This window comes from Callithrix jacchus, chromosome 3, assembly GCF_049354715.1.
Source record: "Callithrix jacchus isolate 240 chromosome 3, calJac240_pri, whole genome shotgun sequence".
Lineage (NCBI taxonomy): Eukaryota > Metazoa > Chordata > Mammalia > Primates > Cebidae > Callithrix > Callithrix jacchus.
In genome coordinates this window covers 154523196-154541818 of record NC_133504.1, presented here as the reverse complement: position 1 = coordinate 154541818, position 18623 = coordinate 154523196, and the positions used below count along the sequence as shown (strand labels likewise).

General features: G+C 41.7%; 1 protein-coding gene across 5 annotated transcripts in view; it reads left to right on the top strand.

The window, feature by feature from the left end:
- WDR19 (WD repeat domain 19) overlaps nucleotides 1-18623 on the top strand; it is a 109502-nt gene that overhangs the window by 81830 nt on the left and 9049 nt on the right. For 4 of the 5 annotated variants that reach the window (XM_078367377.1, XM_078367375.1, XM_078367376.1 and 1 more), the window contains 5 exons: nucleotides 882-963; nucleotides 3018-3168; nucleotides 5684-5807; nucleotides 6783-6859; nucleotides 7208-7332. In XM_078367377.1, coding sequence (XP_078223503.1) covers nucleotides 882-963; nucleotides 3018-3168; nucleotides 5684-5807; nucleotides 6783-6859; nucleotides 7208-7319 — 546 coding nt within the window. In that variant the 3' untranslated portion in view covers nucleotides 7320-7332. Of the gene's footprint in view, nucleotides 1-881; nucleotides 964-1097; nucleotides 1266-3017; nucleotides 3169-5683; nucleotides 5808-6782; nucleotides 6860-7207; nucleotides 7333-18623 lie in introns of all 5 variants that reach the window. The other variant, XR_013533140.1, reaches the window with a different exon arrangement.

The window sequence follows — 18623 nt, the reverse complement described above, 5'->3', positions numbered from 1 at the left end:
ATCTCAGCTGCAGACATAAGTGGTGATATCAATGTCCCAGAAGCACAAATCTAGCAAAATGGAGCTTTAGGAGTGCCGTGGGGACAGAAGCATATTGGTGGGAGATGTGGAGCAAAAATAGGAATTCCTGTAAGAGGCCCTCCTGCAACAGAGCCTTCTAGCACCATAAGCCACAGGGGTGCTTCTTGAGTCCTTTTCTTTTTCTCTGGCCCCAAGGGTTGGCATCATTCCACACTCATCCTACACATTCTCACCAACTATCATCAGCCCTGACTCCTCATCTGTGTGCTTTTTTCCATCCCCACTGCCCCACCTTTTTGGCCTCCTCGTCTCACCCCTGGATGACTGCAGTGACTTCATGGCCTGGCCCCTGCCGACTCTCCAGGCTCACCCCATCCTAAATGCATTGCTCAATGTGTCTGTCACCGACCCTGCTGGTCCTTGCCTAGTCTCAGGCCTTCCACCTGTCATTGCCCTCTTAGCCCAGACAGGGGCCCTTTCCTTTAGCAGATCATTCTCTCTCTTTCAACCTGATTCCTGACTCACTCAGCTTTCAGGTCTTACCACAACTCAGTGAAGTTAGGTGGTCCCCCAAGAATGGCCAGTAAGAGATAGACTGGGGATTTTAACCCATGCCAAGTAGTCGAGCGCAAAGTGAAAAGCAGAGCATAGAGTAAGTGAGGCAGGTGAGTCCATGGGGCCAGGCAGCAGCTGTTGAAGAGAAAAAGGGAGAAATCTCCAGTAGCATCAACCAGGAAAGTCTCAAAGAATCTCACGATGACCGTGGCCCATAATCAATGAATTGTGTATTTGGGGGAACAAAGCATGAATTGGGGTTGATGAACATCTACGAGAAGAGTAAAATATGTCATTTGTTTCAGATTCATGTTAAAAATGGAGATCACATGAAAGGGGCTCGCATGCTGATTCGGGTGGCCAACAACATCAGCAAATTTCCATCACGTGAGTACCATCTGACCAGCACTCTCCCCCACGCCCCATGCCGCACACCCTCTCCCCCACACCCCATGCCGCACACTAGCACAGTGCCCCTCGAGCAGGCTCCCCTTGTACACTAACTCATTTAATTCTCACAGCAGCTCCATGAAGTGATATGTCAGGGCCCCAAGACCACTCCCAGGTTTGATGACTCTTCACTGGGAGGATTTACAAGACTCATCACACAGTAGTACCAAAGCTGAGACTTATCACAGCAAAAGGATCCGAGGCAAAGATCAGCAGAGGATTCTCCCAAAGGCAAGCAGGTGCGGGCACAGAACTCCAAGAGTCCCTTCCCAGTGGAGCACACAGGACACAAGTTCAGTAACTCCTCTAAGACTGACTCGTACAACACGGGTGAAATGTAGAGTGCCAGGAAACTCATTAGAGATTCAGCACCCAAGAGTTTTACTGGGTCAGGTCACATAGGCACCCCCTGCCTGGCATGTACGAAGTTTTCCAGGCTACCAGAGAGCAGGTGTTCAGCATAAGTTGTTTGTACAAAGATTTTAGGCACAGTAAGCCATTCATCAGTTCTGGAAACGGTGGGAACCATCTCCAAATCTATGTTCTAGATGTGAACCAAGGGCTAGCTGTTCAAGCAGACCCTTCCAAAGATGACAGTCTCAGGCCTGCACACACGACTACTTCTCTGCACAAACTGGGACACAAAAGAAATAACATTTACCCAAGATCACATTGTCAGCTAATAATAGTCTGACTCCATGTTCACAAGCACAGTAGGACATTGCCTCTGAAAAGGCCCCACTGTTCTAAAAGACATGTCATGATGACATTCTTAAATGATGAAATACTGTCACATTGTACAACAAGGAGCAGCAAAACTTTTTCTGTAAAGGGCCAGATGTTAAATGTTTGAGGCTTCATGAGACATATGGTCTCTGTCACAGCTGCTCAACTCTGCCATTGTGTCATGAATAATACATAAACAAATGGGCATGACTGTATTTCAATAGAACTTTATTTTTGGATGCAAATGTTAATCACATACACTTTTAACATGTCACAAAAATATTATTTTTCTTTTGATATTTTTTCAACCGTTTAAAAATGTAAAAATCTGGCCAGGCATGGTGACTCACGCCTGTAATCCCAGCACTTCGGGAAGCCAAGGTGGGCGGATCAGCTGAGGTCAGGAGTTCAAGATCAGCCTGACCAACATGGAGAAACACGATTTCTACTAAAAATACAAAAATTAGCCGGACATGGGGGTCTGTAATCCCAGCTACTTGGGAGGCTGAGGCAGGAGAATCACTTGAGCCCAGGAGGCTGAGGTTGCAGTGAGCCAAGATCATGCCATTGCACTCCAGCCTGGGCAATAAGAGTGAAACTCCATCTCAAAAAAAAAGTAAAAATCATTCTTAGTTCATGGGCTGTACAAAAAAGTCAGAGGGCTAGATTTGGTCCACGGGTCATAATTGGCCAACCTGCATTCTCTAAATGTATTTTTGTCGTTGTTACATGGAAATCCACCATGCGGGCAAAGTGTGGGAAAAGACAGGCGTTCTCATGATTGCTGGTGGAAGTGGAATTGATATGGCCTTTCCAGAAAGCAGTTTGGCAATTTGTGGTAAGAGTATTTTTAAAAGGTCCTGTTTTCAAGCCAGTAATTCTGGGTGTCTGTCCTGAAGAAAGAATTTGATGCCTGCAGAGAGATGAGTGCATAAAGTAATTAATCCCCGTAATGCTTTTATCAGCAGTGCTGTCAGATGCAAAAACTGTATCTAAGAGGTATAAAAGGAAACTTAGGGAAGTGTTGTCTCAAGGGATGCAGGTCCCAGTGTTACAAGGCAGAACATGGTGTAATCAAAGGAAAAGCATTTGATGAGCGGTTAGCCTGACCCCACGGCTGCAGACTTTCCTCATTAAACAGATCATATCTGGTTCATTGCAGAAACAGCAAAGTTCATAGCCTACGATCCTGCTTGGTGGAGTCACGCCTGTATCACTGAGGACAGGAGTCACTGTGTTCTTACTGCTCCCATTTTGTCTTGCAGACATTGTACCAATCCTGACGTCGACTGTGATTGAGTGTCACAGGGCAGGCCTGAAGAACTCTGCTTTCAGCTTCGCAGCTATGTTGATGAGGCCTGAATACCGCGGCAAAATAGATGCCAAATACAAAAAGAAGATCGAGGGAATGGTCAGGTAGGCAGAGACAGCTATTTCTGCTACCTAACCACATCTCTCAAAGGTGTTTCCCAAAATGTAGCTGCCGATGTGCAGGGATAAGAAAATTATAGGGGAGGCCGAGTGCAGTGGTTCACACCTGTAATCCTAGCACTTTGGGAGGCCAAGGCAGGCAGATTGCCTGAGCTCAGGAGTTCACGACCAGCCTGGGCAACACAGTGAAACCCCATCTCTACTAAAATACAAAAAATTAGCCAGGCATGGTGGCAGGCGCCTGTATCCCAGTTACTCAGGAGGCTGAGGCAGGAGAATTGCTTGAACCCGGGAGATAGAAGTTGTAGTGAGCTGAAATTATGCCACTGTACTCCAGCCTGGGCAACGTGGTAAAACCCCATCTCTACTAAAAATATAAAAAATTAGCCAGGCATGGTGGCAGGTGCCTGTATCCCAGCTACTTGGGAGGCAGAGGCAGAAGAATTGCTTGAACCCAGGAGGCAGAGGCTGTAGTGAGCTGAGTGAAACTCTGTCTCAAAAAAAGAAAATGGCAGGGCATAGCAATTAGGATTGTGGTCAGCTCCAAGCAGCAGAAAACCTAACAGTATAGCTTGACCAAGTCAATATTTATTTGACTCACATGCAAAGCATCGCAGTCCAGGGCTGGTGTCACCATGCCTTGATGCCACCAGATCCAGATCCCCATCTTTCAGCTTTGCCATCCGTAGCATAGAGGTTTCCTCTTATGGTTGCAGGACATCTGCCACACCCCCAGACATGTCCTCATTCCAGAAGTAGGGAAATGAGAGGTCAGAGGGGTCTTCTCCTTTTTGCTTAGGAAGGTCCATCCTCAGGATCTTCACCTCCATGCCCAGTAGTCTGCCTCACAGGACCTCAGGCTGCTAAGGGGAAACAAAATTCTGTTGGCAAGGAAGATGGAGAGAGCAGCAAACTATGTCTGCCAAAGAGGGATGAAAGAAATAGTAGACGTTCTCAGCATGAGGAACTTCATATTCAGAGGGCCCACTGCCAGCAGACAGCTCATTTCCAAATCCCGTGCCACTCCAAAAGCCCATAGGCACGTCCTCGCTTCAGAAAGCAGTCAGTAGCCCGGTTTTTCTAAAAGAAAACTAGGAAAAAGTAGCCCTTGCATTTAGAAAAGAAAAAAGTCATCGCAGTCATGTAGTAATTCCAAACACCCACTTATTCAGAGTAGTGATGACATTTGGGGTTCCTGTTAATTACATTATGACCAGGAGACCCAGGTACCTGAATCTTGACCCAGACCTTAACCCAGGGAGATGACTAGATCGGTAATGACAAATGGAAGCAAATGACACTTCACTGGTAGCTGGGCTTGGGAGCCACCCTCATGGCAGAGAACTCTAAGCTGGATAGGAGTACATGGAACACTCTTTTTTCTGAGACAGTTTCACTCTTGTTGCCCAGACCGGAGCGCAATGGCACGATCTTGGCTCACCACAACCTCCAACTCCTAAGTTCAAGCAATTCTCCTGCCTCAGCCTCCCAAGTTAGCTAGGATTACAAGCATGCACCACCATGCCCAGCTAATTATGTATTTTTAATAGAGATGGGGTTTCTCCATGTTGGTCAGGCTGGGTCTCAAACTCCCAACCTAAGGTAATCTGCTGCCTTGGCCTCCCAAAGTGCTGGGGTTACAGGCGTTAGCCACTGCGCCCAGCCAGCAACACTCCTTTTTTTAAGCCTAAGTAGCTTTAGATCAAATCAGTCTGACCTAAAATTCCTGCTAGCATGGAGAGTGAGGTGGGGAGAAGGTAACTAGAAAATGCAAGATCATATTGACCCCAAAAGCATAGAACCATGCTAGCCGAGGCTCTGGCTTGGAGGAGATGCTAGTCATTCTCTCCCCATGCACAAATGGTTTATAGCTATACTGTCCAATATGGTACCTGCTAGTCACATGTGGTTATTTAATTAAAATGGAATAAAAGTTACAACTTAGTTCTTCACACTACCCGTATTTCAAGTGTTCAGGTGTGGCTCATGGCTGCCATATTGGACAGCACAGAATCAGAACATTTCCATTATCACAGACAGTTCTGTTGGACAGTGCTGGCCTAGCCTTTACCACTTCTGTTACACAACAGGGAGAGACAAAGGAAAAAATACCAAGCTCACCATTTCAGTAACACAGGAAGAGAGAAAACCGCAAGACCTACCCATGCTTTCTGCCACTGAATGTACGATGAACTCCAGTTCCCAAAGGTGGCCCATGTAACCTAACCAATCCTAAGTACTCTTCCTCCTAGAACCTAACCAATCCTAAGTACTCTTCCTAGAACCTAACCAATCCTAGAACCTAACCAATCCTAAGTACTCTTCCTCCTCCCTGGAGTGGATCAAGGGCTGGTCTGAGCTTGTAAGTATCACTCTAAGCCCAGTCTATGAAGAAGTAGGTGTGTCACGTGTCCCTGGTTTTCCAAATATGCTTTCTCTTTGCCATCCATGGTACATGAAATAAAATGGTATTTTTAAATGACATGATTCTTCCTCACAGGAGACCCGATACATCTGAAATAGAAGAGGCCACGACTCCATGTCCATTCTGCAAATTTCTTCTCCCAGAGTGTGAACTCCTCTGTCCTGGATGTAAAAATAGTATCCCATATTGCATTGCAACAGTGAGTTTCTTTATAGTCATTTCCCTTTCTTTGTGTATATATTTGTAACCCATTTGAATACTTGATGTCAATATTTTCTTCACTTTTAAAATAATCTTATCCCTCAAATTTCCTGCAACATCTAGCATTTTGTTTTATGGTCAGTACGGTTAAAAGTGATATTCAAAGCACATAACAATAGTGGAGGCACTATCAAAAGGGCACACAGGGCTGCATAGCACAGACTTGGGGATCAGACTGTCCCGGGCTCAGTCCTCTGTAGCAACAACTGCCTACTGAAATCAACCACGGATTGACGAGCTAACGTGTGAATCCTTAGTACCAACCTGGCAGGCTGCAGCACTTAATAAATGGTAGTTTTTATTACTATGATATTAAGACCTATATATCAGGTTATTTGTAATTCACTGGACTGATTTAAGCTTTATTTTAAAGGAAACTAAATTCAGGTATTGATATAACAAAATTGAACATTATTATCCTTGTAAACATGAATGTAATAAAACCTAGCCTTACTCCTTTTAATGCCAGCTCTCTCAGTTACTCACCTTTGTGAAATAACAATGATTTTATAATTTAGAGGTCTGACTTATAACCGGAATTCAATTATTATAATTGAATAATGGACAGGGCACAGTGGCTCACGCCTGTAATCTTAGCACTTTGGGAGGCCAAGGCCAGCAGATCACTTGAGGTCAGGAGTTCAAGACTATCCTGGCCAACACGGTGAAACCCCATCTCTACTAAAAACACAAAAATTAGCTGGGCGTGGTGGCACACTGCTCAGGAGTCTGAGGGAGAAGAATCACTTGAACCCAGGAGGCACCTTGCAGAGAGCCAAGATTGCATCACTGTACTCTACCCTGGGCAACAGAGCAAGATTCTGTCTCAAAAAAAAAAAAAAAAAAAAATTGAAAAACGGCGAGAGTTTTTTAAAATAAAGATGAATTTAACTCCTAAACATGCCATTTCCAGGGTCGACACATGTTGAAAGATGACTGGACGGTGTGTCCACATTGCGACTTTCCTGCTCTCTACTCAGAATTGAAGATGTAAGTGTGCCTCATTTCCCTCAGTCTCACAGATTTGTCCAAACACAGGCCTATGTCTTTTTATTTTTTTTCTTCTTAGGGCTACATCTTTTATTCTTAAGCATCCTTCCGTTTATTCATGTTCCCAAGAATCTCTAAAGACTCAAATTGTCTTCTTGGAAGAACCTCTTATGACTTTTGAGAATATTATCCTTAAAGAGGATCTTGCATGAGACTGAGTAGTTCTAATTCTCAAATTGCAATGTATTAGGAGGTGTAGAAAAAGTAGCTGTCCTTCTCATTAGAATAACCAAAAACTAAAGGAATGTTACGTATTTAATTTACTCTGCCTTTCCCTCCCCTAAACAGCATGCTAAACACGGAAAGCACATGTCCCATGTGTTCAGAAAGATTAAACGCTGCTCAACTGAAAAAGATTTTGGACTGTACCCAGTACCTGCGAACAGAGGAGGAGCTGTGAGTGGCATGTGCAGGTGAGTGGCAGATCACTGACACACCTTCACCATCTGGGTGCGAGGTCCATGGTGGGCACACAGCTTTTGACTGTGTATCACTATCAGTTCCTTGTAGAGCATCGTGGAACTTGCCAGATTTGGGCAATCTGACAACCACCTATTGATGTATATTTTAATGCTAAAATGCAGGTATTATCATCTCCATAGTTACAAAGGTCATTTAGCCAAGCAGCATTGTTCCAGCTAGACCAGATTTTGTCAGATCTCATAGGGGTCTTTTTAATCACTCCATTAAAACTAGAGCCAGCTAATAAAAGTATTGTTTTTTTAGGTTCTGTGATATAATTCAGAAGACTATATTGTAAAAACATAGGCTTCCAGAGATTTGGAAATAATCTCCATTTCTTTTTCTTTCCAAGTCCCATTTTTGTCACATGGAACCTCACACAACCCTTCTTTCTGTTTCATTCCATTGGCAAGCACTTACGCATGGCCACACATACTGCAGAGGAAGGCAGGGAAATGTAGTCTTTAATTGAGAAGCCAAATGCCCTGCCAAAACTCAGGATATTCTTTTACCAAAGGGAAAAGTGAGAAGAATTCATCTGTGGAACGGCATCTTACACTTAGCCTGGTTAAACAGAAGTCTAGATTCCCCACCCCCGCCCCCCAATCTCGCTCTCTGAGTTTTCTCTTCCTCAGGAAACGGCAGCTCCTCCCAACCAGTTCACAGGACAGAAACCCTGCGTATTACCTACCTAGATGCATCTCACCCTTAGCCCCCATGAGCAAGGGCTCTCAGGCTATCTCCAGGATATCTAGTTCTCTTCATGGTTCTCTTGGCTTTTTATTGCGCCTGCAAAAACAAAGAGCCTACAAGGCTGTCCATGAACAGGCCCCAGCCGCCTCCTCCTGCCTTGGGTGTGATTACTTACCATGTTGCAGCCCCGTTGGCCTTCTTGCCCTTCTCTGACCATTCCAACATGTTTTCCACGGCAGTTGCACCATCTTACATTCCCACTAGCAGTACACAAGCATTCCAGTCTCTCCACTCCACATCCCTGCCAACAGCTGTTGTCTTTGGTTTATTTTTTTTTCTTTGAGACAGAGTCTTACTCTATCGCCCAGGCTAGAGTACAGTGGCCTGATCTTGGCTCACTGGAACCTCTGCCTCCCAGATTCAAGTGACTCTTGTGCCTCAGCCCCACTGAGTAGCTAAGGCTACAGGCGTGTGCCACCACGCTCAGCTAACTTTTGTATTTTTAGTAGAGACGGGGTTTCACCGTGTTGGCCAGGCTAGTCTTGAACTCCTGACCTCTAGTGATTCAGCCGCCTTGGCCTCCCAAAGTGCTGGGATTACCAGTGTGAGCCTCTGCCCCCGGCCTGTGTTTGTTTTTTTATTGTTCAGTTGTTAAGAGTCCTTTATGTTTTAGATACAAGTTCTGTATCATATATATGATTTGCAAATATTTTCTTGTGGGTTTTTCCCCCCTTTCTTGATAGTTTTTTTTTTTTTTTTCATAGAGGCAGGGTCTTGCTACATTGCCTGGGTTGGTCTCAAACTCCTGGGCTCAAACAGTCCTCCTTCCTTGGCTTCCCAGTGTGCTGGGACTACAGGTGTGAGCCACCATGCTCATCCTTGGTAGCCTCTTTTGATGCACAAGTGTTTTATTGTGATGAAGTCCAATTTGCCTGTTTTTTTTTTCCTTTGGTTGCTTATGCTTTGGGTATTATATCAAAAAAAAAAAGAAAACATTGCCAGGCTGGGCACAGTGGCTCATGCTTATAATCCCAGTGCTTTGGGAGGCTGAAGTGGTAGGATCACTTGACCTCAGAAGTTCAAGACCAGCCTGGGCAACATTTAGTGAGACCCTGTCCCTACAAAAAAATAATTAGCCAGGTATGGTGGCATGCACCTGTAGTCCCAGCTGCTTGGGAGGCTGAGGCAGGAGGATTACGAGCCCAGGAGGCTGAGGCTGAAGTGAGGTGTGATAAGACACTGTACTCCATCCTGGGCAGTAGACTGAGCCCCTTTGTCTCAAAAAACCAACCAACTGGCCGGGCACTATGACTTCACCTGTAATCTCAGAACCTTGGGAGGCCCAAACGGGTAGATCAGAGGTCAGGAGTTCAAGACCAGCCTGGCCATGATGGTGAAACCCCATCTCTACTAAAACTACAAAAATTAGCCAGTGTGGTGGCAGGTGCCTATAATCCCAACTACTTGGGATTATTGGGATTGAGAATTGCTTGAACCCAGGTGGCAGAGGTTGTAGTGAGCCCAGATTGCACCACTGCACTCCAGACTGGGTGACAGAGTGAGACTCCATCTCCAAAAAAAAAAAACTAACAACTAACCATTGTGTAAGCTGGGCACAACAGCATGCACCTGTTATCCCAGCTACTCAGGAGGCTGAGGCAGGAGGATTGCTTGAGTCTAGGAGTTCAAGACCAGCTTGGGCAACATAGCGAGACGACATCTCTAAATAAAAAGTGCCTACTCCAAGGTCATGAAGATTTACACCTGTTTCCTTCTAGGAGTTTTATAGGTATTACTCTTATGTTTAGGTCTTCGATACACTTAGTTTTTGTGTCTGGCGTGAGATAGGGATCCAGCTGACCCAGCAGAATTTGCTGAAAAGACAAATTTTCCTCATTAACACTGGATTGTTGTCTATTTGAGTTGTAATATTTTATGCATGTATTCTAGATACAAGTTTTTTGTCAGATACATTTTGGAAGTATTTATCACACTCTGACCTCCCATTTTTCTGAATGGTGTCTTTTGATGAGCAGGTTTTGATTTTGATAAATTAGAATTTATTTTTAAATTTTATGGTTATTGCCTTCTTTGTCCTAGATAAATATATATATGTGTGTAGGAGATATATATACACATATATATTTTATATAAATATATATAATACATATAAAATATATATGTATGTATATATATGGAATACTAACAAGTCAGGAACTTTTTTTTTTGAGACAGAGTCTCACTCTGTTGCCCAGGCTGGAGTACAATGGTGCTATCTCAGCTCACCACAACCTCCACCTTCCGGGTTTAAGCAATTCTCCTGCCTCAGCCTCCCGAGTAGCTGGGACTACATGCCACCACGCCTGGCTAATTTTTGTATTTTTAGTAGAGACAGGGTTTCACCGTGTTAGCCAGGATGGTCTCGATCTCTTGACCTCATGATCCGCCTACCTTGACCTCCCAAAGTGCTGGGATTACAGGCATGAGCCACTGCGCCCAGCCAGGAACATCTTTTTTGTTTTCTTCTAGAAGCTCTAGATCTGCAATTTACCTTGAAATAATTTTTATTTCCAGTGTGAGGAAGTGTTGGGTTTTCTTCCCCTCAAATGGATATAAAATGTGGGCCTATTTCTGAACTCTCTCTTCTTTGCCATTGATGTGTTTTTTCTTTTTTTTTTTTTTTTTGAGACAGAGTATCTCTCTCTGTCGCCAGGCCGTACTGGAGTGCAGTGGCACGATCTTGGCTCACTGCAACCTCTGCCTCCTAGGTTCAAGCAATTCTTCTGCCTCCCGAGTAGCTGGGACTACAGGTGCATGTGACCACGCCCAGCTAATTTTGGGGTTTTTTTTTTTTAGTAGAGACTGGGTTTCACCATGTTGGCAGGATGGTCTTAATCTCTTGACCTCATCACCTGCCTCAGCCTCCCAAAGTGCTGAGATTACAGACGTGAGCCACCGTCTTCCTTTTTTTTTTTTTTTTTAATACTATACTATCTTGATTACTGTGGACTTATAGAATCTCTTGAAGTCAGGTATTGTGGATCCTGCAACTTGTCATTTTTTTCCAAGACGGTTTTAGCTACTGTTATTCTTATCTTTGTAGACAATTTTAGAATCAGCTTCTCAAATTCTACTTTAGAAGCCTGCTCAAATTATGATTAGGATGTGTATTAATTTTGTTGCTATATAACAAATTATCACAAATTTAGCATCTTAAAACAGCACACATTTATTATCTCACAGTTTCTATGGGTATGGGTCAGTAGTCTAGGTATGGCTTAGCTGGGTCTTCTCCTCAGGGTCTCACAAGGCTATAATCATAGTGTTGGGTGGAGCTGCAATCTTACCTGAAGTCTTTTTCCAGTCTATTTGTTGGGTTTTTGTGTGTGTGTGGCAGGGGGCGGATTCTGATCTTTATGGTCAGAGGACTGAGGCAGTTTCCTAACACATGACCCTCCCCACAGCATGAAACTGCCTCAAGTCCAGCATAAGAGCATCTTTCATATTTACCATCTCTCTCCAGGGAAAGTCTGGACCCTATTACAAAGGGCTCACTTGGTTAGGTGAAGCCCGCAACAAACTCTCTTTTGATGAATTCAGAGTCAGCTGATTGGGACCTCAACTACATCTGCAAAATTCCTTCATCTTTGTCATATAATAAAACCTAGTGTGGTTATTATCACTTCATATCACAAGCCCTGCCTACACTCAAGAGGAAAATATTACGCAGAATAAGTATCACCAGGTATGGGAAATTTAGGGACCATCCTAGGTTTCTTTCACAACAGTTGATTTTGTAGATCATTTTGGGAATTGACATCTTTAATAACAGTCTGCCAATCTATGAATATAGTATATCTCTACATTTATTTAGATCTTTTTCAATTCCTCATCACTATTTTGCAGTGGTTTTTTTGTTTGTTTGCTGTTTTTTGTTTTTGCTTTTTTTTTGAGATGGGAGTTTTACTGGTTGCCCAGGCTGGAGTGCAATGGTTCCATCTCTGCTCACTGCAACTCCCACCTCCTGGGTTCAAGAGATTCTCCTGCCTCAGCCTCCTGAGTAACAAGGATAAAAGGTGCCCACCACCATGTCCAGCTAATTTTTGTGTTCTTAGTAGAGATGGGTTTCACCATGTTGGTCAGGCTGGTCTTGAACTCCTGACCTCAGGTGGTCCACCCCCCTCAGCCTTCCAGAGTGCTGGGATTACAGGCATGAGCCACTGCACCCAGCCTATTTTGCAGTTTTGAATAAACAAGTCTTTCATGTCTTTTGTTAAATTTATTTCTAAATAATTTAGGGAGATTTTAATACTAAATGAAATTTAATTTTTTTTAATTTTTTTAATTGTTTACATAGGAAAGTACAATTAATTTTTATATATTGACCTTACATCCTGTAACCTTTCTAAATTCACTTATGTCTAGGTTGTACTGTAGAATCCTTCATATTTTCTGTGTAAACAAACAGTCATCTACAAATAGTCAAAATCTTCTTCCTTTCCAATCTTTAAAACTTTTATTTTTCTTCTCATATGCACTGGCTAGGACCACCTCTACAATGTTGTATAAAAGTAGTAGAATCAACATCCTTGTCTTGTTCTCAGTGTTGGGGGAAGGCATTTAGGATTTCACTCTTGTGATGTAAGGTTTTTCAGAGAGGTCTTCTAACAAATTGGAGAAGTTTCCTTCTAGTTTACTAGGTTTCAAATTTTGTCAAATGCTTTTACTGTATCAACTGAGATGATATGGCTTTTCCCCTTTACTCCATTTACATGGTAAGTTATATTGATTTTCAAGTGTTAAAAGCCAACTTTTATTCTGGAGATAAACTCACTTGATCATGATGTATTATCCTACTGCTGGATTATTTTGCTAATATTGAGAATATTTTTGTCTATGTTTATGAAGGATACTGGTCTGCAATTTTCCTCTGTTGTGATTTTTTTCAAGTGTCATCAGTTTGAATTTAGGTCTACAATTTTGTTACTTTTTTTGGTCCTATCTGCTTTTTGTTCACAACCTCTTGTCTTGCCTTCTATTTGACTAATCAGATATTTTTATGTATTTCATTTGATTCTTCAATTGACATTTTACCTATGCCTTTGCAAAATTTTGTACTTAATATCCTATTCACACACATACATATATACAAATATACATATGTATACATTCTAAATCCTGTAATACAATGATGTAAGTTTTAGTTGTGTCTTTTTAAAAGAACTTATAAGGAAAAAAGATACAATGTAGCTTTATATTTGCCCACATTTATAGTTTCCATATTATTCTTGCCCGAATCCAAGTTTCCTTGTGGTGTGATTTCCTTACAGTCTGAAGTACTTCCTTTGACATTTCTTTTTTTGCTTTTGTTTTTTGAGACAGAGCATCACTCTTGTTGCCCAGGCTCAAGTGCAGTGGCATAATCTCGGCTCACCACCATCTCTGCCTCCCATCCTAGGTTCAAGCGATCCTCCTGCCTCAGTCTCCTGAGTAACTGGGATTACAGGTGCACGCCACCACACCCAGTTAACTTTTGTTATTTTTAGTAGAGATAGGATTTCTCCATGTTTGTCAGGCTGGTCTCAAACTCCCAACCCCAGGTGATCTGCCTGCCTCAGCCTCTCAAAGTGCTGGGATTACAGGCATGAGCCACCGCGCCTGGCCTCCTTTGACATTTCTTGCAAGTCCAGGTTTGCTGGAAACTTCTCTGTCTCTATTTTCCTTCATTTTTAAAAATTTTAATTGTATTTAGGCTGTGGGTTACATGTGCACATCCTGTATCCTGCAGGATTGTTACATAGGTACATACATGCCATGGTTTGCTGTCTCCATCCTCCCCTCCCCCACTCCACCTAGCCCTATGAGTGTTGTTCCTTTTCCTTTGCCCAAGTGTTCTCATTGTTCATCACCCACCTAAGTGAAAACATTCAGTGTTTGGTTTTCTGTTCTTGTGTCAGTTTGCTGAGAATGATGGTTTCCAGATTCATCCATGTCTCTACAAAGGCCATGAACTCGTCGTTTTTTATGGCTGCATAGTATTCCATGGTGTCTATGTGCCACATTTTCCCTGTCCAGTCTGTCATCAATGGGCATTTGGGTTAGTTCCAGGTCTTTGCTATTGTAAACAGCACCACAATGAACATACATGTGCATGTGTCTTTATAAAAGAATGATTTATAATCTTTTGGGTAAGTACTCAGTAATGGGATTGCTGGGTCAAATGGAATTTCTATTTCCAAATCCTTGAGAAATTGTCACACTGTATTCCATAATGGTTTAACTAATTTACACTCCCACCAGCAGTGTACAAGTGTTCCTATTTTTCCACATCCTCTCCAGCATCTGTTGTCTCCAGATTTTTTAATGATCGCCATTCTAACTGGCGTGAGATGGTATCTCAGTGTAGTTTTGATTTGCATCTCTCTAATGACCAATAATGATGAGCATTTTTTCATATGTTTGTTGGCTGCATATTTGTCTTCTTTTGAAAAGTGTCTGTTCATATCCTTTGCCCACTTTTGAATGGGTTTGTTTTTTTCTTGTAAATGTTTTTAGTTCTTTGTAGATTCTGGATATTAGCCCTTTGTCTGATGGGTAGACTGCAAAAAATTTTTCCCATTCTGTTGGTTGCCAGCTCACTCTAATGACTGTTTCTTTTGCTGTGCAGAAACTCTTACATTTAATTAGATCCCATTTGTCTATTTTGGCTTTTGTTGCCATTGCTTTTGGTGTTTTAGTCACGAAGTCTTTGCCTGTGCCTATGTGCTGAATGGTGTTGTCTAGGTTTTCTTCTAGGGTTTTTTAATGGTGTTAGTTCTTATGTTTAAATCTTAAATCCATCTGGAGTTAATTTTTGTATAAGGTGTAAGGAAGGGCTTCCACTTTCAGCTTCCTGCATATGGCTAGCCAGTTTTCCCAACAACATTTATTAAACAGGGAATCCTTTCCCCATGGCTTGTTTTTGTCAGGTTTGTCAAAGATCAGATGGTTATAGATGTGTGGTGTTGCTTCCAATGCCTCTGTTCTGTTCCATTGGTCTATATCTCTCTTTTGGTACCAGTACCATGCTGTTTTGATTACTGTAGCCTTATAGTATAGTTTGAAGTCAGATAGCATGATGCCTCCGGCTTTGTTCTTTTTGCTTAGGATTGTCTTGGCTATGTGGGCTCTCTTTTGGTTCCATATGAAGTTTAAAGTCATTTTTTCCAGTTCTGTGAAGAAGATCAATGGTAGTTTGATGGGGATAGCATTGAATCTATACATTACTTTGGGCAGTATGGCCATTTTCACAATATTGATTCTTCCTAACCGTGAGCACGGAATGTTTTTCCGTCTGTTTGTGTCCTCTCTTATTTCCTTGATCAGTGGTTTGTAGTTCTCCTTGAAGAGTTCTTTAACATCCTTTGTTAGTTGTATTCCTAGGTATTTTATTCCCTTTGTAGTAATTGTCAATGGGAGTTGGCTCATGATTTGACTCTCTGTTTTTCTGTTATTGGTGTATAGGAATGCTTGTGATTTCTGCTCATTGATTTTGAATCCTCAGACTTTGCCAAAGTTGCTTATCAGCTTACAGAGGTTTTGGGCTAAGCCAGTGGGGTCTTCTAAATATACAATCACATCATCTGCAAATAGGGACAATTTGACTTCGTCCTTTCCTAATTGAATGCCCTTTATTTATTTTTCTTGCCTAATAGCTCCGGCTACAACTTCCAATACTGTATTGAATTAGGAGTGGTGAGAGAGGGCATCCTTGTCTAGTGCCAGTTTTTAAAGGAAATGCTTCCAGTTTTTGCCCGTTGAGTATATTGACTGTGCGTTTCTCATAAATAGCTTTTATTGTTTTGAAATACATTCCAACAATACCTAGTTTATTGAGAGTTTTTAGCATAAAGCTTGTTGAATTTTGTTGAAGGCCTTCTCTGCATCTAATGAGACAATCATGTGGTTTTTGTCTTTAGTTCTGTTTATGTGGTGAATTACATTTATAGATTTGCGTATGTCGAACCAGACTTGCATCCTCAGGATGAAGCCTACTTATTCGTGGTGGATAAGCTTTTTGATGTGCTGTTGGATTTGGTTTGCCAGTATTTTATTGAAGATTTTTGTATCAATGTTCATCATGGATATTGGCCTGTAGTTTTCTTTTTTAGTTGTATCTCTGCTAGATTTTTGGTATCAGGATGATGTTGGTCTCATAGAAAGAGTTATTTTTTGTATTGTTTGGAATAGTTTCAACAGGAATGGTACCAGCTCCTTTTTGTATGTCTGGTAGAATTTGACTGGACCTGGACTTTTTTTGGTTGGTAGGCTACTGATTGCTGCCTCGACTTCAGGCCTTGTTATTGGTCTATTCAGGTTTCAACTTCTTCTTGGCTTAGTCTTGGGAGTGTGCAAGTGTCCAGGAATTTATCCATTTCTTCCAGATTTATTGGTTTATGTGCATTGAGTTGTCTGTAGTAACCTCTGATGGTAGTTTGTATTTCCGAGGAAATACGATAAATTCTCCTTTATTGTTTTTTATTGCTTCTATTTAATTCTTCTCTTTTCTTTTTTATTCATCTAGCTAGCGGTCTGTTTTGTTGATCTTTTCAAAAAACCAGCTCCTGGATTTATTGATTTTTTTGAAAGGTTTTTTTGTATTCTACTCCTTCAGTTCTGCTCTGATCTTAGTTATTTCTTGTCTTGTGCTTGCTTTTGAGTTTTTTTGATCTTGCTTCTCTAGCTCTTTCAGTTTTGACAATAGAGTGTCAATTTTAGATCTTTCCCTGTTTATCATGTGGGCATTTATTGCTATAAATTTTCCTCTAGACACTGCTTTAACTGTGTCCCATAGGATCTGGTACGTTGTGTTTTCATTCTCGTTGGTTTCAAAGAACATTTTTATTTCTGCCTTCATTTCATTGTTTATCCATTCGTCATTCAGGAGCAAGTTGTTCAGTTTCCATGTGATTGCACAGTTTTGAGTGTTTTTCTTAATCCTGGGTTCTAATTTGATTGCACAGTTTCAAATAACATTTTTATTTCTGCCTTCATTTCATCGTTTATCCATTCATCATTCATGAGCAAGTTGTTCAGTTTCCACATGCTTGTGCAGTTTTGAGTGTTTTTCTTAATCTTGAGTTCTAATTTGATTGCGCTGTGGTCTGAGAGACTGTTATGATTTCCATTCTTTTGCACTTGCTGAAAACTAATTTATATCCAATTATGTGGTCAATTTTAGAGTAAGTGCAATGTGGTGCTAAGAAGAAAGTGTATTATGTGAATTTGGGGTGGAGTGTCCTGTAAATGTCTATTAGATCCACTTGGCCCAAATCTGTGTTCAAGTGCTGGATATCCTTGTTGACTTTCTGTCTCATTGATCTGTCCAGTATTGTCAGTGGAGTGTTAAAGTCTCCCACTATTATTGTGCAGGAGTCTACGTCTCTTTGTAGGTCATTAAGAACTTGCTTTATGTATCTGGGTGCTCCTGTATTGGGTGCATATATATTTAGGATGGTTAGCTCCTCTTGTTGCATTGATCCTTTTGCCATTATGTAACGCCCTTCTTCGTCTCTTTTGATCTTTGTTGGTTTAGAGTCCATTTTATCAGAGACTAGGATTGCTACCCCTGCTTTTTTTTGCTCTCCATTTGCTTGGTAAATCTTGTTCCATGCCTTTATTTTAAGTCTATGTGAGTCTTTGGATGTGAGACAGGTCTCCTGAATACAGCACACCGATGGGTTTTGACTTTTTATCCAGTTTGCCAGTCTGTGTCTTTTGATTAGAGTGTTTAGGCCATTTACATTCAACGTCAATATTGTTATGTTTGAATTTGATCCTGTCATTTTGTTACTGGCTGGTTGTTTTGCCTGTTAGTTGATGTGGTTTCTTCATTACATCATTGTTCTTTACCATTTGATACGTTTTTGCAATGGCTGGTACTGGTTGCTCCATTCCATTTAGTACTTCCTTCAGAAGCTCTTGTAAGGCAGGTCTTGTAGTGATGAAATCTCTCAGCAATTGCTTGTCCATAAAGGATTTTATTTCTCCTTCACTTATGAAGCTTAGTTTGGCCAGATATGAAATTCTGGGTTGTAAGTTCTTTTCTTAAAGGATGTTGACTATTGGCCTCCACTCCCTTCTAGCTTGTAGGGTTTCTGTCAAGATGTCCACTGTGAGTCTGATAGTCTTTCTTTTGTGGGTGACTCAACCTTTCTCTCTTGCTGCCCTTAGGATTTTTTCCTTCATTTCAACCCTTGTGAATCTGACAATTATGTGCTTTGGGGTTGCTCTTCTTCAGGAATATCTTTGTGGTGTTCTCTGTATTTCCTGGATTTGAATATTGAGCTGCACTGTTAGGTTGGGACAGTTCTCTTGGATAATATCTTGAAGAGTGTTTTCTAACTTGGATTGGTCCTCCCCGTCACATTCAGGTATGCTGCTCAAGCATAGATTAGGTCTTTCACATAATCCCATGGTTCTTGAAGGCTTTGTTCATTTTTTTTTTCACTATTTTTCTCTAATCTAGCCTTCTCATTTTATTTCATTGATTTGATCTTCTATCTCTGAT